The 21082-nt window shown below is 45.6% G+C and overlaps 1 protein-coding gene across 5 annotated transcripts in view; it reads right to left on the bottom strand.

The window, feature by feature from the left end:
• Positions 1-21082, bottom strand: part of NEDD4L (NEDD4 like E3 ubiquitin protein ligase) — a 301785-nt gene that overhangs the window by 53965 nt on the left and 226738 nt on the right. For all 5 annotated transcript variants that reach the window (XM_048503553.1, XM_048503552.1, XM_048503549.1 and 2 more), the window contains one exon: positions 9877-9927. In XM_048503553.1, coding sequence (XP_048359510.1) covers positions 9877-9927 — 51 coding nt within the window. The remainder of the gene's footprint in view (positions 1-9876; positions 9928-21082) is intronic.

Below are 21082 nucleotides of genomic sequence, written 5' to 3'. Positions count from 1 at the left end.
ACTAAGCATCAAATTAGACCAACGCTTGGAAATCGCATTTGGCAGAATTTCAAGAGCCACTAAAAGGGGGTGAAACTAGGTTAAAGAGAGAGAAGAATATATGGGTCAAATGTTCTCTGGGAAACAATTTCGATTCCCCACCCCCACCCCCCAAGTTAACTACCTCTTTCATAAGGTGATTGCAAGGATAATTGAGATAAGAAATGTAATGCACTTTGTACATCGATTGAAAGGATTAATTATAGCAATAAAACGGCATACGCTGATTGAAGAAACTGGACAGATTCCAGCTATGCTGCAAATTTTTAATGTCGTTACTTAACCCAAGAATGAAACTGCTCAGACATTTCTTTGAAACCTGTGCTATTTAAGCAACAGGCTAGAACAGCTGCATCGAAGACATATAAAACTCCCAGACAAAGATGAAGTTATAGTGTTCAGGACACCAACAAAGTCAAAAGAAATGGCTGGAAACAGTCAGGAGTTGTTCTTCATTTCCAGTCGTTACTAAAAGAGGGAACTCGATGGCTGCTCTGATCTGAGGCATTGCTGTAGTCTCGTCTATCCCAAAACACTTGGCACGAGATCCTGCCTCATAAGACCACAAATAATAACGGATAACATTGTAGAACTTGACAGTTGTGTCTATGGGGAGAAATTCCAAATGGTTGCATTTGCATATAGTGTTCTGGGACTGGTCTAAGGGATAAGGCAGTTAGCACTAGTCCCAGCGAATAGGTTCTTTACTTTAGGAGTGACTAGTTGCCCACCCAGACCCTTTGATCTGGAAACCCACGTAACAGTTTCTGAATCAACCTATGTCACCTTTTGGAGTGGGGGGGTCAGGGATGGAGTCCAGAGGAGGGCAACCAAAATGGTAAAAGGTCTGGAATCCATGCCCTACAAAGAGAGACTTAGGGAGCTGGGGATGTTTAGTCTGGAGAAGAGAAGATTATTGGGTGATCAAATATTAAATATTTGAAGGGATGTCATGTTGAAGAGGGATCAAGTTCGTTTTCTGCTGCCGCAGAGACTAGGACACGGAGTAATGGATTCCAGGTGCAGGAAAAGAGATTTCATCTAAACATTAGGAAGAACTTTCTGACCGTCAGAGCTGTTCGACAGTGGAATTCACTGCCTTGGAGGGTGGTGGAGTCTGCTTCTTTGAAGGTTTTAAAACAGAGGTTGGATGAACATATGTCGGGAGTGCTTTAATTGTGTGTTCCTGCATGGCAGGGGGTTGGACTTGGTGGACGTTGGGGTTTCTTCCAACTCTATGATTCTAGGGTAGCTGACACAGAAACTCTTGTTAACGGACAAGCAGCCACAAATATCATCTGGCTAGCCCAGGGGTAGGGAACCTTTAACACTCAAAGAGCCATTTGGACCCGTTTTCCATGGGAAAAGAAAACACTTGGAGCTGCAAATAATTTTTGACATTTAAAATAAAGATAACACTGTATATATTGGGTTTTTTTACCTTTTACTCCGCTCATTCTGAGAAGCGTATGGATGCGTCCGCCCTGCTGCCTGCAGGGCGGGCAAGGATGGGGCCAGCAGCTCGGCCTCGCCAGCCGCCGGGAAAGCACCCGCCCCGCTCCAACGGGGCAGGCGAGAGGGGAAGCCCGCGGCGTGGCCCAGCGGGCAGCGGGCAGTTGGTGCGTCCGCCCTGCTGCCTGCAGGGCGGGCAAGGATGGGGCTAGTGGCTCAGCTCGTGGAGCCGCAGTGCAAGGGCAGAAGAGCCGCATGCGGCTCTCGAGCTGCAGGTTCCCTACCCCTGGGCTAGCCTCAACCAGGGCCAGATTTTTTCAGTTCTGGCCCCAGTATGGAGGAACGCTCTGTCCAGTGAGATCAGGACATAATAGGCTCTTGGATCTTGATTTTCATAATTTGACTCTTGCTGCCAAGACAACCTGTTCTCCGACTACATTATTAATCCCATGCGAGCGTGGAAGTATGGCAGCATATCTTCGTCTGCTGATTAATCTCACCCAGAGAAGAGCCTTGGCTACTGCAAGATGTAATGTGCTGCCATCAGAAGAAGAAGAAGAAGAAGAAGAAGAAGAAGAAGAAGAAGAAGAAGAAGAAGAAGAAGAAGAAGAAGAAGAAGAAGAAGAAGAAGAAGAAGGAAGAAGAAGAAGAAGAAGAAGAAGAAGAAGAAGAAGAAGAAGAAGAAGAAGAAGAAGAAGAAGAAGAAGAAGAAGGAAGAAGAAGAAGAAGAAGAAGAAGAAGAAGAAGAAGAAGAAGGAAGAAGAAGAAGAAGGAAGAAGAAGAAGAAGAAGAAGACGAAGAAGAAGAAGGAAGAAGAAGAAGTAGAAGATGAAGGAGAAGAAGAGGGAGTTTGATTTATATCCATGCTTTCTCTCCTGTAGGGAGACTCAAAGGGGCTTACATAATCTCGCTTTGCCCCTTCCCCTCACAACAAACACCCTGTGAGGTAGGTGGGGCTGAGAGAGCTCCGAGAAGCTGTGACTAGCCCAAGGTCACCCAGCTGGCATGTGTGGGAGTGTACAGGCTAATCTGAATTCCTCAGATAAGCCTCCACAACTCAAGCGGCAGAGCTGGGAATCAAACCTGGTTCCTCCAGATCAGAGTGCACCTGCTCTTAGCCACTACGCCACTGCTGCTCTGCTGCCCAGGGGAAGATTTACTGAATCATGGGAACGCTCTAAAGAGTTTGTTCATGTAGATATGACTACGGGTTGAAACACTTTGACCATTCCCTCTTCTGTTTCTATGCCGTTCTCTAAATACAATAAGATACGCATGAAATACATGAATTCCATTTTCTTGCAATGTTCTCAGTGGCATGAGTGTTATAAGATACCCAATCTCCTGAACAGCTCTGAGGTGCTCTTTTGTGAAACTGTTGCAAATTTTATACTGGAAATTAGTAGTTTTAACTGCATTTCTTAACCTTGTTTTGTTTTAAAATTTTGTCCTGTTCTGTATGCCAATAAAGGCTTGTGGTGGAGACCAGGACACTGAAGGATTTGATGCAGTTCTGCAGGGCCTGTAAGACAGAACTGTTCAAACAGGCGTATGGTTGAGGTAGTTACGGATTCCCAGCAGCCTGACCTCCCCACCCACCCTTATATTATCCGTTGGAATGCTTTTAAGTGATCTAAATTTTTCAAAAAATTGTATTTATGCTGGTTTTATGTATCATTGAATATGGTGTGAGCTGCCCTGAGCCCGTCAGGGGAAGGGCAGAATACAAGGCCAATAAAATAAATAAATAACACACGAAACCAGCTCCAGGAATTTGGTAATTCCTTCCTCGGTGGCCCACTACAGACTTCCAGCCTCTTAGGGGCACTTACCCAAAGGTAAACACAAGCATCCTGAAAAAAGCAGCTGAAGAAACTCAAGAGCAAGCCTTCCCTTGTGGGAACAGCTGCCTGGCAAGCAGCGAGCCACCTCCCTCAACTCTGCTCTTTGCTAATCCCATGCAACAGGCGGTTCATGGGAGCATGCAAGACATATGGCAGTCAGAGACATAAGGGTATGCAAATGTGTGCAACCCCTGGGGGGCAAACAACATCAGAAGCCTCCAACATATCTCTGTTGCAATGCCCTCTTCTTCATCAAGAGGCCCTGCGCGGACTGTAAAGTTCACTGAGTGACCTTGGACTACGAGTCCCTCTATTTCAGTGATGGTGAACCTATGGCACGGGTGCCAGAGGTGGTACTCGGAGCCCTCTCTGTGGGCACGCATGCACAGAGTTCATCATGTGGGGGGTGGAGAATCACCCCCCCACACACACACACACACACCTAGGCTGGCCTGGGTCACTGAGCATGACATGCATGCACCGTAGTGAGCAGGGAGGACTCGGCTGGCAGGCCTGGTGCCTGTGCTCCAGGTGGCTTCTGCCCAATGGGGGGGGGGGGCGCAGAGGAGGCAGAGATGCTAGAGAGGCACAAAGTGGTGCATGCAGGACTTGCTGGAGGCTAGAGCAGGCTGGCCCCTGCTCAAGCGGGTGGGGCAGAGGAAGAGAGAGCCAACCATTTTTTTCTAAACTAAAATCTCAGCATTCAGGTTAAATTGCCAGGTTGGCACTTTGCGACAAATAACTGTGGTTTGGGTTGCAATTTGGACACTCGGTCTTAAAAAGGTTCGCCATTACTGCTGTATTTCATCCTAACTCTCTGTGGTTGTTATGAGGGGGAGAAATGGGATACTCCATGTGTGTAAACCAGGTTAAGCTCATTTGATGAAAGGCGGGATACAAATGCAAATGAGAAAAAAAGCAACACCCTTTTTTCTCAGTCTCCCTCCTTTTCAACAAAGAAGACTAAAAGTGCAATCCTATGCAAAACTACTCCAGCCTAAGCTCATTGAAATCAATAACTCTGCATAAGATGGCAGTGTGGAATCAAACCCAGTTCTCCAGATAAGAATCCACCTGCTCTTATCCAGTACACCACTGGGTTGGTAAATGGCATATAAATGTTTTAAATAAATATATACATTTGTTTGAGTACGTATTTGGCAGCTGAAACTAAGGAAATAGATGGGGAATTTTAGCCACCTGTGGCTCTGGAACAGGGATGGATAGATGCTGATACCAAGTAAAGAAAATTAAATTCCTTGCTACACTAACATTTCATCTTGATGCCAAGAAAGATGTTACATGAGATTTGTGCTTGTGCAACAACACCATCTCTGTACCCCTTCATGGCCATGAACCTAACTCCACAGTTTAGGAATGCAAGAATATACAGCTTTTTGCCTAAAAATCTAGATAATGCAACATACAACTTTCCCCAGTGTAGCTTATATTCTGAGCTGAAATTGCCAGAATCCAGAGCCACGGAATAGTTATAGCCAGTCACACAGCTGAATTTATGCACAAGCTAAGCAAACTACAATTTAAACCCACCCGCCCCCCAACTACTACATTACCATTTGGGGGTAAAGCTATGGGGTCTCCTAGATTTGACACATCTTAGCACCTGATTATGTCTTAGTTCAGCCTTGGTCAGCCATATGGGCACATGCAGAGGACAAAGCTAACTGTCATAGCCCGCCTTTTAAGTAGCCATTTTCTATCAGCAAACTGATATTTTTGGGTGGGTGGGGGGAGGAAGGATTTGTGATGCTTTCTGCCAAGTTAATAGAACGGGCATTTAATCAGATTTATGAAGTTTCCTTCTCCTCCCTCACAACAGGAAGCAAGTCATGTGAAAACGTATCTTTGGCCTAATTAAGCCCTTCTAGCGTTCCCTCTCTTTCTTCACAGATGTGTCCACAAAGCCCTCCTCACCAGAAAGCTCCCACAGGGCCAAATTCTTAGCTAGTTTCTTTCAAAGGCCCGCTCTACATGGAATCCCTTATTTGTCAGGAACACGGCCTATCTTTTTGTTTGGAACAATTTAAAGAAAAGTACATTTCACATCGTGAAGGGAAAATGTTCCATAGAGAAACCAAAGTCCCCCACCCACCTCCTGTGCCTCGCAAATGCTTTGCACAGAGACACTGAAAATATTCTCCTTCCTTGAATGTGCCCTGAATGAGTTTGCTCACAATTTTTTTTAATGCTTCCTCATTCTGCCTGGTAAAGGAATCAGCTAAACTCAGACCCATTTGTCTCACACGTACCCATTTGTCTCACACGTTACAAAAGAACAGTAACTTATAAACTGTGCAAATCCTGAGAACGACTTCGGATTTCTACCCATTTTAACAATTCTCCATAATCTAAGTTGCACAGGTAGTTTGTTTAAGTGAAATAGAAGATCAACATCGAAATAAACCTATCGAAAATAAGTTTAGGAGGACAGAACTTGACTTTTGACCTCTTTAAAGACATTAAAACAGACCCAGTGACATCAAGATGCCAACTTCGTAACCATGGCTGGGGAATCTGGGTGGGCTAGGAAACTCCCACACAATCCATAATCTCTGTTGCAGTGTTCTATTTATCCCTATTTTGATTACTTTTCAGCTGGAATAGTGGTAGAAAGTGCAATCTAGTCAAGAGGGTTTTCAAGGCAAGGTAATTTGCCACTGCCCACCTTTACATAGCAAATCTGGATTTCCTTGGTGGTCTCCCATCCATCACAACCAACCCTGCTTAGCTTCTCAGATCTAATGAGGTTAGGCCAGCCTGGGTTATCCAGGTGAGTATGAATATGTGTGCCTCAGTTCTGATAACCATGGTTAATGTTAGTGCATACACAGTAACTACACCAGCGTGGTATAGTGATTAAGAGTAGGTGGATTCTAATCTGGAGAACTGGGTTTGATTCCCTACTCTACCTCAGAGGCAGCGGCTTATCTGGTGAACTAGAAATGTTTCCACACTCCTACATTCTTAGTCACAGTTCTTCAGAACTCTCTCAGCGCCATCTACCTCATGAGGTGTCTGTTGTGGGGAGAGGAAAGGAGTTTGTAAGCCACCTTGAGTCTCCTTACAGGAGAGAAAAGTGGGGTATAAATCCAAACTCTCCTCCTCCTCCTCCTCCTCTCCTCCTTCTTCTAATGCATAGGTGTCAAACTCGCGGCCCTCCAGATGTTATGGACTACAGTTCCCATCATCCTCTGCCAGTATCATGCTGGCAGGGGATGATGGGAACTGCAGTACATAACATCTGGAGGGCTGCGAGTTTGACACCTGTGTTCTAATGTGACAATTCTTTTGTGAAAGGAGAGGAGGACATGGACGATTCCACAGAGCATTTATCTTCTAGTCATAGTTATCAAAGAACATCACATCTTTCCAAGGTCTGCCATATCTGCATTGCATGCTCGAGGTTTTCAGGTTATCTGTTTTGCACGGTGAAAATCTTTTCTTTCAGGTGTGAAACATGTTGGGATTGTCTTCCTCCGCCTTCAAAATAGCCTATGTTCACTCTCTAGAATGTGTTGCTCTCTGCTGCTCCAAAGATGAGCGGAGTCAATTCCAGGAGACAGCAGGGAAGCTGCAATCAGCATCTCAACATTTTCTTTTTGTGAAGGAAATGAAGGCTCAGGGAAGCTGAGAATTTAATCACAGCAATGGCATTGGGGAGCAGAGCTAGGAGGAGAGACAAGGCTTATTTATCCCTCTCTGTGAGCGAGGAAAGAAGCTGGGCAGCTGTTCTGACTGCAAAAATGGCTTCCTTTCCCAATGCCCCCTGGTGGGATACAGTTTGCACATGCACTTCTAGAAACCTGTACTTTCCTCAGATTAAGAAAAATTGAAATCTTCTGAAAGGTCTGCCGTAGGTCTCTCAACAACACTTTGCGCTGTTGGTTCTCACTGTTTGTAGGAAATCAGTCAAGATGGATACCTGCAGTATTTAACTTACAAATAAAAGGAGGCCGGGGAGAAAACTCTCTGGAGAGAAACCTTTCCTACATAACGGCATCTAAACAGGATAGTGAAAGGAATGGATGTCGCTATTTTATGAGAAGCTCAACCCATTTTTCCACAAGGAGCAGAAAACTGTAGGGGACTTATTATTTTTTATTACTCGCCCACAACAAACCTGTATTCCTAACAAGTTCCCAAGTGACTTCGCTTCAGAATGGCAGGGAATTTCCCCCACCTCTTTTCAAACAGTGCTAAGTTGTTAAGCAACAGTGGTGTAGTGGCTAAGAGCAGTGGCTAAGAGCAGGTGCACTCTGATCTGGAGGAACCGGGTTTGATTCCCAGCTCTGCCACTTGAGTTGTGGAGGCTTACCTGGGGAATTCAGATTAGCCTGTACACTCCCACACACGCCAGCTGGGTGACCTTGGGCTAGTCACAGCTTTTCGGAGCTCTCTCAGCCCCACCCACCTCACAGGGTGTTTGTTGTGAGGGGGGAAGGGCAAGGAGATTGTAAGCCCCTTTGAGTCTCCTACAGGAGAGAAAGGGGGGATATAAATCCAAACTCTTCTTCTTTTTCTTAATGCCTTTGATTAAGGAAGCTAACCCATGAAAGCTTCACCAGAGATATTTAACAAACATTCCTTCTGGCCAGATTATCCTGCATCAAGCAATCCAGGTCCTCATTGCTGGAGATTTGTAAAAATTAGCACTGAAATACAGACGATATTAACACCAATTGGAGAATGAAAATCCCAGTTGGTTTATTTTACATCAACACAAGATTCCCGTCATCTCACTTCTCTTCTCTTCCATCTCAGACTTCAAATTGGCTTAACACATTGAATTCAACAGAGTCAGGTCTGGAAGAAATGTTGCGTTAAGCAGTAGCACAGAAATCTGGGTGAAAGATAGAACAGGACACTGCAGGGCCTGGAGGGTGCCTACCCCGGTATGACTCAATCCCGCCACAACTAGGATGGTTGGGGCCTGACTTACCCCAAAAGAAGAGTAGCTTAGCTTCAGCCACAGACCAACAGATACTGGGAGCAAACTACTCCCCAACTCTGAAGGGACAGTAATAAGCCCTGTGGCGGAAAGAGAAAGGATGTTCTGGCCCCTGTCATTGCTGAGGGACTACTAGGAGGTTGTATCCTGCCCCCTCAGCAAGATACCTCAGTGGAAAGGCGTCCCTTTCCCCCCTTTTGAGTAAAAACAAATAAAATACCAGTACCAGCTGCTTACAACCATTGGAGGAAGGAGAATACAAACATATATACCAGGGGGTTCCCAATGCGTTGTCCATGGGTCCACAGTACCCACAGATATTGTGTCTGGTGCCCACAAAGTTTTTTTTAGAAAGTGTGATGTGGGGCAGCGGGGGACAGGTGGGAACTTACAGCAAGATTGAAACTAGGAAAAATCTCCCAAAACACACAGCACATGCAAGAGATCATGCAAGCAAGACCTGCCCATTACACCTTGATCACACCTCTATCACACTCTCTTCCTGAAGGCCACATGGATCTCAGGAATAGACTGGTGTTTGTGTGTGTGTGTTTGTGTGCATGGGTCAGCAAGAAGGAGGAGGATACTTTGGACCCAACCCACTATCAATAGTCTGATCAAACTCTGACTAGGAACTTTTAAAAAATCAGCGCACTGGTAAAACCTGAGAACGTTAACGACATCGGAAGGTGTCCATGTCCCTCAAATTGACCAAGCAAGTGTAAACGTCTAAGACTTGTTCTCCGTCTTCTAGACCAGGGGTCTGCAAACTATGGCTCTCCAAATGTTCATTGACTACAATTCCCATCAACCCTGCCACTTGGCCATGCTGGTGGGGGCTGATGGGAATTGTAGTCCATGAACATCTGGAGAGCCATAGTTTGCAGACCCCTGTTCTGGACTGGAGTAGCCCTGGTGCACAAACTGTGTGTATCACAGAGGCCCAAGGAACATCACATTTATTCCTATCACACCAGCACGCCACTTCAACGGCTTTGTTCTCCCAAGCCAAATAATGGCTTTCAGGAAGCACCAAATAAATGTAGATGGACCAGGTAGGGAACTAGTAAAGTTGCCAGTGCCATAGAATCCAAAGCATCCATTTTCTCCAGGTGAACTGATCTCTGTAGTCTGGAGAAGAATTGCAATTTGGGGGGATCCCCGGGTCCCACTTGTAGTCTGGCATCCTCAAGGGCTACCAAGTCCTTGGCTCCCATAATCTAAAACAATTTCCATAAAGGAGATAATATGATGTCACAATTGGGCAAAATCCAGACGAGAATTACTAGAATCCATATGGTTTTATCTCAGAGTTTATGGCAATTCCTAGAGAGGTGTGACATCACTTCCAGGGTTTCCCCGGAAATGACACTAGGCCATCCTTGACATAGCACCCTGTGTCCCTGCCTTGATTTCTTACCAGTTCCAGGCCTTCCCCACCCCAGTTGCTAAGGTCTTCAAGCCAGGAACGATGTGTCGTCTTTGTCCGTGTTGCTTCATTTACTACATTCTGATGTCATTCTCCTTTTAGCACTAGGAAAATAAAACACAGTCGGTCGCAAAAGATCTTACCGGAAGATGATTAAGGGGCACATCAACTTGACCCAGGAAGTCGTCTCTGGTCTGTTGACAAAAAAAAAAAAATGCTTATTAACTCAACTGTAATACCAGAGGAGCAAAACAAGAAACATACAAGAAAGACAATTGTGTTGACACCATATCGCCATTAGCACCCCTGTGATCTACTGGGGTCCTAAAGATTTCTTCCATTAAAGATCTAAATGGTTGTGGTGGGTTTTCACAGCTGTGTGGCTGTGGTCTGGTAAATCTTATTCCTAACGTTTCGTCTTCAGAGGTGTATCACAGAGGTGTATCACAGAGATGCCAGCCACAGATGCAGGCGAAACGTTAGGAACAAGATCTACCAGACCACAGCCACACAGCCTGGAAAACCCACCACAACCAGTTGAATCCAGCCGTGAAAGCTTTCGACAATACAAAGATCTAAATGTCTTCCATTGACAGTGGAAGTTATAAGCTACAGTCAGAAGTAAAATTCCCCTTGCTCCATATCTTTCATCAGTCTTTTTGCACACTGAAACTGAACACAGTAGTCGCTAAAATTGAAAATTACCTGCAAATATGCTATACCATGAGAGTGGCTCCTACAAAACTTCAGATCGAGATGCAGCAAACCACTTTATCGATCTGACCTCGTTTTAAAACACAGACGTTAACAATTTATAACTATTCTGAATAAACAAAGTCAAAGGATAGGAAACACCACTTTTTGCAGCATGCCACGTCAAGAGTGTTCCTAGTAACTGCTAATGCTGTTATTAAAAATGCATGAAAAGCAAGCTATCCTGTCCATAGAATACTAATGGCTCAGTAAAAGCTGAACGGGTGCCTTGATATTTATATACAGTCTTGGCATAGAAAAACTTCCTCGTTCTTTGCAATGGACGGGCCGGAGTCATACAATAAATGCACATGGAAATCTGGTGTAATGTCGTGGTTAGAGTGTTGGACTCAGATTTGGGTAGAGCTCCCATCTCGGAGTAAGGAAATTCCTGGAGATTTTAGTATAGATCCTGGGGAGGGTGGTGTTTGGGGAGAAGAGAAGAAGAGTTTGGATTTATCCACCCCCCCCCTTTCTCTCCTGTAAGGAGACTCAAAGGGGGTTACAATCTCCTTTCCCTTCCCCCTCCCCCCACAACAAACACCCTGTGAGGTGGGTGGGGCTGAGAGAGCTTCGAAGAGCTGTGACTAGCCCAAGGTCACCCAGCTGGCATGTGTTGGGAGTGCACAGGCTAATCTAGTTCCCCAGATAAGCCTCAACAGCTCAAGCAGCAGAGCGGGGAATCAAACCCGGTTCTCCAGATTAGAGTGCACCTGCTCTTAACCTCTATGCCACTGCTGCTCCTTAGGAGGGGAGGGACCTTTGCAGGATATACTGCCACAGAGTCCTCCTTCCAAAGCAGCCATTTTGTCTAAGGTAACTGATCGCCAGAGGTGGGATCCAACCTCTTCTCACCACTTCTCTAGAAGTGGTTACTAATTTTTTCTGAGTGCCGAGAAGGGGTTACTAAAGCAACCTCCCCGCCCAATAGGGACTGGAGGTGCGTGTGTGCGGCGGCGCCCCTGTTCGAATCCCACCACCATCGGAACCTGTTATTAAAATTTTTGGATCCCACCACTGATGATCACTGTAGTCTAGAGATCAATTTTGATCCCAGGAGCTCTCCAGGCCCCTCCTGGAGGTGGGAACCTTGGATCTGGGGAACGGAGATTTAGTTCCCCACTCACCAATGAAGCTTATGAGGTGTCGTTACACCATTCACGCATTCTCATTCTAATCTCCCTCACAAAGTTGTGGTGGGGATAAAATGGAGGAAAGAACAGCCATGAAAGCTATCTTGAACTCCACTGCAACTGAGGGGAGGTGGGTTAAAAATGTACTATTTATTCATCACATTATTTATAGTCTGCCTTTCCCGGTGAGGTTCAAGGCAAATACGAGATAGATAACCACGTATGTACCTGATAGGCAAAAATGTATAACTCGTTCAGGTTCCCCCACTGTCATAAAAGACAAAATTCCGGCACCAAGTTTTATATAACTCAGTAGATAAAATGGATCTTCTGCGACCACAAACCAAGAGCAAACTGGGGGCGAGTCTGCAATGCAGCTTGCATTGTTCTCTTTTCCACGACATCCTCATGGCAACCTTGTGAGTTACGTCAGGCTGAGAGAGCCCAAATTTACCCAGCTAGCTTCCAGGGCACTGAGGGATTTCAAACCCCAAATCCTAGTCAGACACACTCTATCCACTACATCACACAGGCTCTGATGGAGCCAGGCTTCACCTGTGACCACCAAGAAGAGAAGCAGCACCTGTGCGAGAGGGTCAGTTCCTTGGCAGGCATCCTGGAAACCACCAGCACTGATCTGGGACCCACATGGGATATGAAGGGTAGCAGGTAAGATCACAGTTGCCAAGGCAATAGACTTGCTCCCCAGCCAGCATCAAGACAGCTCCCAGCTGTGGCTAAGGCTGTTGCCCTGGAAACCACAGAATTGCAAAACTCAGTGTCCACGGGACAAGGTGGGAGGAGAGCAGGGAAAGGGTGGGCCAGTTCAGGGGAGTTAAACCCCACCAAGTCCCACCTGGTGGGCTGGAAGAGGCGGCACAGCCTGACTTCTAGGTCTGAGGTCTAGTGAGGGAGAGGTGAGCCAGAAGTCCTCACCGGCAGATTCCGCAGGGACCAAAAACAGCAGTGTGAAAACAGTGTAAACAGCGGTGGGATTCAGCAGGTTCGCACCACTTCGGCAGAACCAGTTGTTAAAATGGTGCTTGTAAACAAACAATTGTTAAATTATCTAAATCCCACCCACTGGAACTAGTTGTTAAATTATTTGAATCCCACCACTGGGTGTAAACCTTTTTACACTGTTTTAAACAATTTTCACACTGCTATTGTGCTCATGCGTAATCCGCTACTGTGTGTGCCCTAGGGTTGCAAGGTCCCCCTGGCCACCGGTGAGGGATGGGGTGGGGGTTAGGGTGGCCAGACCCAGGTGGGAAAATTCCTAGAGATTTAAGGATAGAGTCTGGGGAGGACAGGGGCCACAGTGGGGCACCAAGCCATAATCAGCAAGGGGAAATGGATCTCTGTAGTCTGCAATTCTCCAAGGGCCCCAGGTCCCACTGGGAAATTGGCATCCTTAGTGTGCCCTTTCCATTGTGCCACGCTAAGCGGAACATTAGTATAAGCCAGTGTTTCCCAACCTTTTCGAGGTCAGGGTACCCTTGACCTCACTCTTCATATCTCACGGTACCCCTGCCGCCACTCTCCACCTTCCCCTCCCATTGCCCCTGCTTGCCACACCCCCCCACCTTCCCCTCCCAGGGTGAAGGGTAGTACTGGGGGTGGTGGTGGCTGCTGACCTTGCGGCTGGCCCTGCCCCATGGGCCAACTCCATGTCCTTGCTGGCACCGGTGGGAGACACCACAAAAATGAGGGGTGGTGGTAGTGTTGCCGCGGTACCCCTGGGACATGCTCACGGCACCCCAGGGTACCAGGGAACCCTGGTTGAGAATGGCTGGTATAAGCCCATCCATGCCCATTCTTCTTCTGTTTCCCTGGTCTCTGTCCTGCCTCCTTTGTCTCTGTGCTCAGGCTAGGGACCTGTTTTCATAAAGAGCTGGGTTAATTTATATGCATTTTGCATAAGCTGTCTGGGGAACAGATAACCAAATGCGGGGGAACAGATTTTAAAATAAACAAAAGTATCAGTAAAGATAAAGCCTGAAATAAATGCTTGATAAGCAATCTGATTTCTACGTGCAGCTCTCCCTAAATGCTAACTGGTTGTTCAGAGGATTGCTCTCCACTGTGCTCCTCTGCCTGATGTATTCATTAAGGCTTCTGATCTAAATGCATCACAGGCGGCCCGATTTAAACCTAGTTATTTAACAGACAAAAACACATTAGACTGAGGTTCCTGAAAAAAATCCAATTGTTTTGTCATTTGGGAAATTAACCATTAACCGCCAGAACCAACAACAAGAAAGAGAACTGGTTTTCTGAAATGCTCATTCCAGCAATATGAGGGGAAGGAGAAAAATATCAATTCCACAAGGGTAAAACCATTACAGTGCAATGATAAATCACGTTATAGCCTTCAAAGGCCACTGACGTCAACAGACTTAAGAAAGGCGCAATTGTTTAGGACACCATTGCATGTTATTATGGCACAGCCTGCCGTCAAATACATGACAAATATGACCAGATATAGATACATGCGCATAGGTTAAGGATTTCATATGCCTGCTTAGGTAGGGTTGCCAGCTTCTAAGTGAGGCCTGGGTACCTCTTAGAACACAGGTGTTAAACTTGCGGCCCTCCAGATGTTATGGACTACAGTTCCTATCATCCCCTGCCAGAATGATATAAGGTGGAAAGGTAGAAATCTGGTTCATAAATGTTTTAAATAAATACATAAAATTAAAATGAACCAATAAGCCCTTATTAAACTACTCAAAAGGGAATCTTCTTATTAATCAGAAATATTTGTCACCTGTACCTTTCTACTGCACAAATCCCAAGTCACCATAACCTGTGACAACTGACATTTCTTGCAGCTATTTTTAAGGTGGTAAAATCCTGCCAATTCTTCCACACAGACGGGTGCGCACACAGACACACACATACTTAACACTTAAACAACTCTACCCGCTCCGCCAACAGTCACGTCTATCCCTGCGGCTTGTCTTTCTGCTCTTTTCTACTGATAAGATAAGTAATAATAGAACCTTTTTCAACTCTAAACTTCAAATAAGTCAAACTGTGCTTCAACTACAGTTTCAGTTGAGAATTTGGCTGCAACCAGCACATTCACATTCAAAATAATAACACGGGTGTTAGGAAGTGCAGGTTATCCTCCCCAGTCGCCCAAGACCAGAAGCAAATCTGGAGAACCGGGTTTGATTCCCTGCTCTGCCACATGAGCTGTGGAGGCTTATCTGGTGAACCAAGATTAGCTTGTGCACTCCAACACACGCCAGCAGGGTGACCTTGGCCTAGTCACAGTTCTTCGGAGCTCTCTCAGTCCCACCCACCTCACAGGGTGTTTGTTGTGGGGGGCGGAAGGGCAAGGAGTTCGTGAGCCCCTTTGAGTATCCTACAGGAGAGAAAGGGGGGATATAAATCCAAACTTCTCCTCCTCCACCACCTCCTCTTCTTCTTAGTAAGCAAATTAAAATAGATAAATTTTGCCATGGCAATCATATGGAGAGAAGGGCTGAAATGTTTGAACTTTTAACTGACCCTGAGCTCACCAACAGATTTGCTTTGCTGGATGAGGACCGCTCTCCCAAATTAGTAAATATTCAGGAGGAAATTGCAATAGAGGAATCTGTTGCTTTTACTCCAGAGGAGTCTCAAAGGTGGGAGCTTTAAATAAAGCTACTGCACCAGTGAATAAAGAAGCCCAGTGAATAAAGAAACCACTAAACATTTCTTTCTTAATGAACAATCCTTTAACATTAGAACTATTGTCAAAAAACTAACCTTTTTAATATCTAAAACATTACAGGAGATTATCTGGGATCTTTCACATTTATATCATCAAGGGGCAGAAGCGTGATTGATTACGCAATTGTATCCAACAACTTGCTAACTCACTTGATAGTTTTAAGATTTAAGATTTTACGATAATTAGTAGTTCTGAAAGCGATCATTTACCTTTGACCATCTATATAAAAGATCCAAACCAACAGCAAGAAAACCTCCTGATGATAAACAGTGATATATCCAGAAACATCCTGTCATCAAAATGGTCAACACATCTGGAAATTCTTAATAATGTATTTCACATCAGTTTGTTAGATTCCCTGTTTAATTCCATAATAAATAATCCCTCAATTATTGAATCTATTACACTATATGAGAAAGTATATTTCAGTCAATGACAGCAGACCATTCAAACTAGATGCTCCAATAGTCTGACCTGCCATAAGGCAGTTTCCTACATTTAATGTGAAATGATAAAATTAGATCAATCCTAAACAGGTCCTACTCCGGATAATTCAGTGGGGCTTACTCCCAGAAAAGTGTCATTTGGATTACATAGAAGAAGATGAAGAATGTTCCGCTCACACCTATGGCTGGCATCTTTAGAAGTATGTTCTGAGGCACACTGTGACATACCTCTGAAGATGCCAGACACAGGTGCAGGTGAAAACAAAAAATGCTAGACCATGCCCACACACCATGAAAACCCACAACAGCCATGATTCTGGCTATGAAAGCCTTAGACAATGCATGTAATGGTTTTCTGATGTCTGATGATACAAATCGAAGGAAAGGGTTAAAATAAATACAAGAATTGCTTTGATTGTCACAGAGAAAGTGAGTTATTTTCCAGTCCACTGAAGGAATATCACAATTCTCTAGCATGAACCTGTTAATGGCTAAGCCAGATTCTAGGCGCAAGGGTAGACATGAACTTGAGAAAGACAGACACTGCAACCTTCTCTCTCTTTCCTAAAGTTCTCAAGCTACAATCCAACTTAGTTACAACCTGCTCCCGAGATTATCCATATAACTTTATCTACCAATAGCAGTCCGTGTAGCTTCTACCAATAGCAGTCCACGTAGCTTCTGGTTTCTTCATCTCACACCCAGTTGTGTCAGTTAGGAAATTGACAGCTGTTTTTATTCCCTTGGGAACACAATGAAGAAAGCCCCTGGGTCAACAATACCATTTTATTTAGATTATCACTAGGCAAGAGTTAAACCAGTCTGGCTAGATAGAATATTGTCTATACAGGGTGTGGGTTTTTTAAAATTCTGCAGTGCTTTTTCTTAATATCTTTCATTGATTTCTTCTGTTTTCAACGGAACTGTTACTTTTTTGAAAGGAACCTACTTGTTACTGGGTTCTGAACGTGCATATGGGTACAACCTATAGCCCAAGATGTAGTTGTGTGCATTTCAGATCATACCTGAGACATGCTTTGATGCACAGCCAAATATCTGCAGGCAATATTGGGAATTTTCAGTGGGAGGGAAGCATCGGGAAGACGGGCGGCTGCCTCTTCTGCAAAGAAAAATATCACCCTATAGGAGGAACCGCTTGGATCCATGCCACTGAGTCCTGTTGCCCAATAATAATTAAATTTCATTGGGGCTAATTTGTGAACACACATTAAAAATGAATCTGAGGCAACCAGTTATTCCCACAGCAACAGAAATGTTTTCTCTTCCTGCGTTTAACTCAAGATTTAATAGGTAATTTACCTGCTGCATGAGGTGTGGAAAATGTGTTTTGCCGGCTTGGGGGTGATTCAAAAAGGATGGGGGTTTCTTTGCAGTGAGAGAGAAGGTGTGCATTGAAGCACGGATGGTGCTTTTTTTATCCACAGCTGGTTAAAACAGAAGCGTCCACGAAGTGCTATTAATCTTTGGAAATGAGATGCAGCATTAGTAGCTATACTGCCTGCTGTAGTAGTCCATTTGCGTCCAGTATGTTCTGCTTGTATAATTGTCAACAAAAAGATATGGTGAAATACTGCAAGTCTCCAAATGCTCCCTCCTGTCCAAAGGAAACCGGCAGTACAAATCCAATGCAAACTTAGTCCCATCTAATTCTATTACCACTCACACGGCCAGGAGTTTGAGCCCCCTGTGGGTCATAAGAACATAAGAACTAGCCTGCTGGATCAGACCAGAGTCCATCTAGTCCAGCTCTCTGCTACTCGCAGTGGCCCACCAGGTGCCATTGGGAGCTCACGTGCAGGATGTGAAAGCAATGGCCTTCTGCGGCTGTTGCTCCCGAGCACCTGGATTGTTAAGGCATTTGCAATCTCAGATCAAGGAGGATCAAGATTGGTAGCCATAAATCAACTTCTCCTCCATAAATCTGTCCAAGCCCCTTTTAAAGCTATCCAGGTTAGTGGCCATCACCACCTCCTGTGGCAGCATATTCCAAACACCAATCACACGTTGCGTGAAGAAGTGTTTCCTTTTATTAGTCCTAATTCTTCCCCCCAGCATTTTCAATGTATGCCCCCTGGTTCTAGTATTGTGAGAAAGAGAGAAAAAATTCTCTCTGTCAACATTTTCTACCCCATGCATAATTCAGATATCCTGGCAGCTGGCTCATGGTCAACTCAGCCATCCATCCATTCCTTGGTCGGTAAATGAGTACCTAGCACACAGCTAGGGGGTAAAGAATAGCTGGGGAAAGCAATGGCAAACGTCCCCACAAAAACGGCTTGCCTATGAAATCACTGTTGCAGTGGTACCCCAGGGTCGGACATGACTGAAGGGGAAACTTTACCTTTAATTCTATTAAGTTCAATGCATTTAAACTGGAGAAATTCCACAGAATATTGCAATCGGCCATGTAGAAAGGTAAGAGGAAATCACCAAAGCAGATACAATGCCAGTGTGAACAGTCACACTCCATCCAACATACAGCCTCCTGAACGTTCTCCTCCATCTCTAAAAATGGAACATGTTTGCAACCAAAATTTCAAAATGGAAGATGTGTGGTAATGGCCACTATTTGGCTTTAACAGGTGGTTTAAAAAACGTCACGGTCCTTCAATGGCTGCTAGCCACAATGACTAAATGAAACCTCAGTTTCAGAGTCAATCGTCCTTTGAATGTTTGAGCTGAGGACACAACTTTGGCCATGCTCTGTTTTTCAGCTTCCGGGTGGCATCTGGCTGGCTTCTTCATAAAACATGATGGTGCAGTTAGACGGACCATTGGTCTGATCCAACATGTTGGCAGAGGCTTATCTGGTGAACCAGATGTGCTTCCACACTCCTGCATTCCTGCTGGGTGACCTTCGGCTAGCCACAGTTCTTTGGAACTCTCTCAGTCCCACCTACCTCACAAGGAACCTCACCTACTTGTCTGTTGTGGGGAGAGGAAGGGAAAGCCTCCTTGAGTCTCCTTACAGGAGAGAAAGGTGAAATATAAATCCAAAATGTTCTTCTTCTTCATATGCAATAGCACATGTTTTAAGATGGTAGAGAATTCTGCAGTTGACTTCCAAATTTCTTGAACGAGGAATTCAAGCCACCAGGCACGAGCACAGGGGCTTCTCTTGATGATGCCCACTAAGTGGTACGTTTCTTATATATTTTAAAAGAAGGATGCTTATTTTCATTAGTCAGATGACGGAGGGCATGTCATCTATCTACAGTCCTCCGAGCACTTCTTGCGTTCAATGTATTGTCGAAGGCTTTCACGGCCGGAATCACTGGGATGCCGTGTGGTTTCCGGGCTGTATGGCCGTGTTCTGGCAGCATTCTCTCCTGACGTTTTGCCTGCATCTGTGGCTGGCATCTTCAGAGGATCTGAATCAGATTCCATCAGATCCTCTGAAGATGCCAGCCACAGATGCAGGCAAAACGTCAGGAGAGAATGCTGCTAGAACACAGCCATACAGCCCGGAAACCACACAGCACCCAACTTCTTGCATTCGTCGCCCCTGGGTCCTCCTCCTCTGCCCTGGCTATATTCTGCAATTTAGATCTGATCACAGGCTGCGATTGCATGAAGCTTTCCAGAAACAGATTCAGTTTTTCCATCACTGCTCCCCTCTTGCTATTTCCCTTCAGCTGTAAGATGTAACAGCAGCAACCCATTCCATTCTGCCCCACACACGTGGCTACTCTCATCCACAGTACGAAACCACTCTCCGTCCTGCTTATAAAAGTCCACCCACACCCTTCCCAGCAAAACCGAAGAGGGTGGTTAAATGGTGGGAAGACCGAGGGCGAAAACACAATTGCATTCACACAAAGGAAACGGGAAGGCTGAAGACAGCGCCGGCAGGAACAGCTGTGATTTCTATCTTGCTTTGAACAGCGATGGCTGTTCTGCGAAGGGGGAAAGCTCCCTCTTGAGCCAGCAAGCAGACCCAACTGAAAAGGGCTATCCAGGGAATGGATGAAGCCGTTAATAAAAGCCTTGGCAGTAAGACAACCAGCATGTGTTGCCCTTTGGAGGGTCCAATCTTTGTGTAAATGTCACTGTCATTGTTCTCCTGGCATCCGTGTCTGTTCTGTGTCAGTATCACAGGCCAACAGAGATAAGGCACCATATGGCTCGGAGGCTGGAGGTGAGACAGAAAGGGTAGGTGGGAGGTGTTGAAATTCCCAAGGCAGGGCTCTGCACGAAGGAGGAAGCAACACTTTAAGGTTACCAAACTGGACTGGCAGACTCGTTCCACGCACCACTCAGCAGAACCGATGATCGCAACACAAGACTTGTCCCAAAATTATGCTCTACCACAATTCCAATCCGATTTGTGTAGGAAAAGAAGGTTCAAAAAAGGGCTGCAGGCTTCAGTCAGAGCTTAGGCCAATGTCACTCACTCACTGACCACAGTTCATTCACGTGGCCCTTGCCCCATGTTCCAGGAAAGTGGACAAGGCCGTTGCCCGGTGGTGCTTGTGACTGGCAGGCCGTCTCCATTTTGAAACAGCCACTGCTGGAAGAATGGGTGAGCTGCAAGATTCCCTGGGGTGCAGTCCTGATGCCAAGGACAGAAGTAAACATGGCTCCGAAGAAGAAGAAGAAGAAGAAGAAGAAGAAGAAGAAGAAGAAGAAGAAGAAGAAGAAGAAGAAGAAGAAGAAGAAGAAGAAGAAGAAGAAGAGTTGGATTTATATCCCCCCTTTCTCTCCTGTAGGAGACTCAAAGGGGTTTACAATCTCCTTTCCCTTCCCCCCTCACAACAAACACCCTGTGAGGCAGGTGAGGCTGAGAGAGCTCAGAAGAACTGTGACTAGGCCCAAGGTCACCTATCTGGCATGTGTTGGAGTGCACAAGCTAATCTGGTTCCCCAGTTAAGCCTCCACAGCTCAAGCGGCAGAGAGGGGAATCAAACCTGGTTCCTTCAGATTAGAGTACACCTGCTCTTAACCACTACGCCACTGATGCTTCTTTTGGTTGATGATAATTGCAAATGTGGCTCTTGGCAAGCAGTTGAGTAACTCCACTGGCTTGGTAGGAGGAAGTGCTGCCAAATTGCAGCCAACTCATGGCAACCCCACAGTTTTCAAGGCAAGGGACAAACTGAGGCCATTTGCCACTGTCTGCCTCTGGTGGCAACCCTGGACTTCCATGTTGGTCTCGAAGTACTAACCAGGGCTGTCCTTGCTTTTGAGGGCTATGAGATTAGGCTATCCTGGGCCAGCCAAGGAAGACCACCATTGGCTTAGACACATGATATAAGACTGGATCCAGCCA

Source organism: Sphaerodactylus townsendi, linkage group LG07 (genome assembly GCF_021028975.2).
Source record: "Sphaerodactylus townsendi isolate TG3544 linkage group LG07, MPM_Stown_v2.3, whole genome shotgun sequence".
Taxonomy (NCBI): domain Eukaryota; kingdom Metazoa; phylum Chordata; class Lepidosauria; order Squamata; family Sphaerodactylidae; genus Sphaerodactylus; species Sphaerodactylus townsendi.
This window is presented reverse-complemented; position numbering and strand designations above follow the sequence as displayed.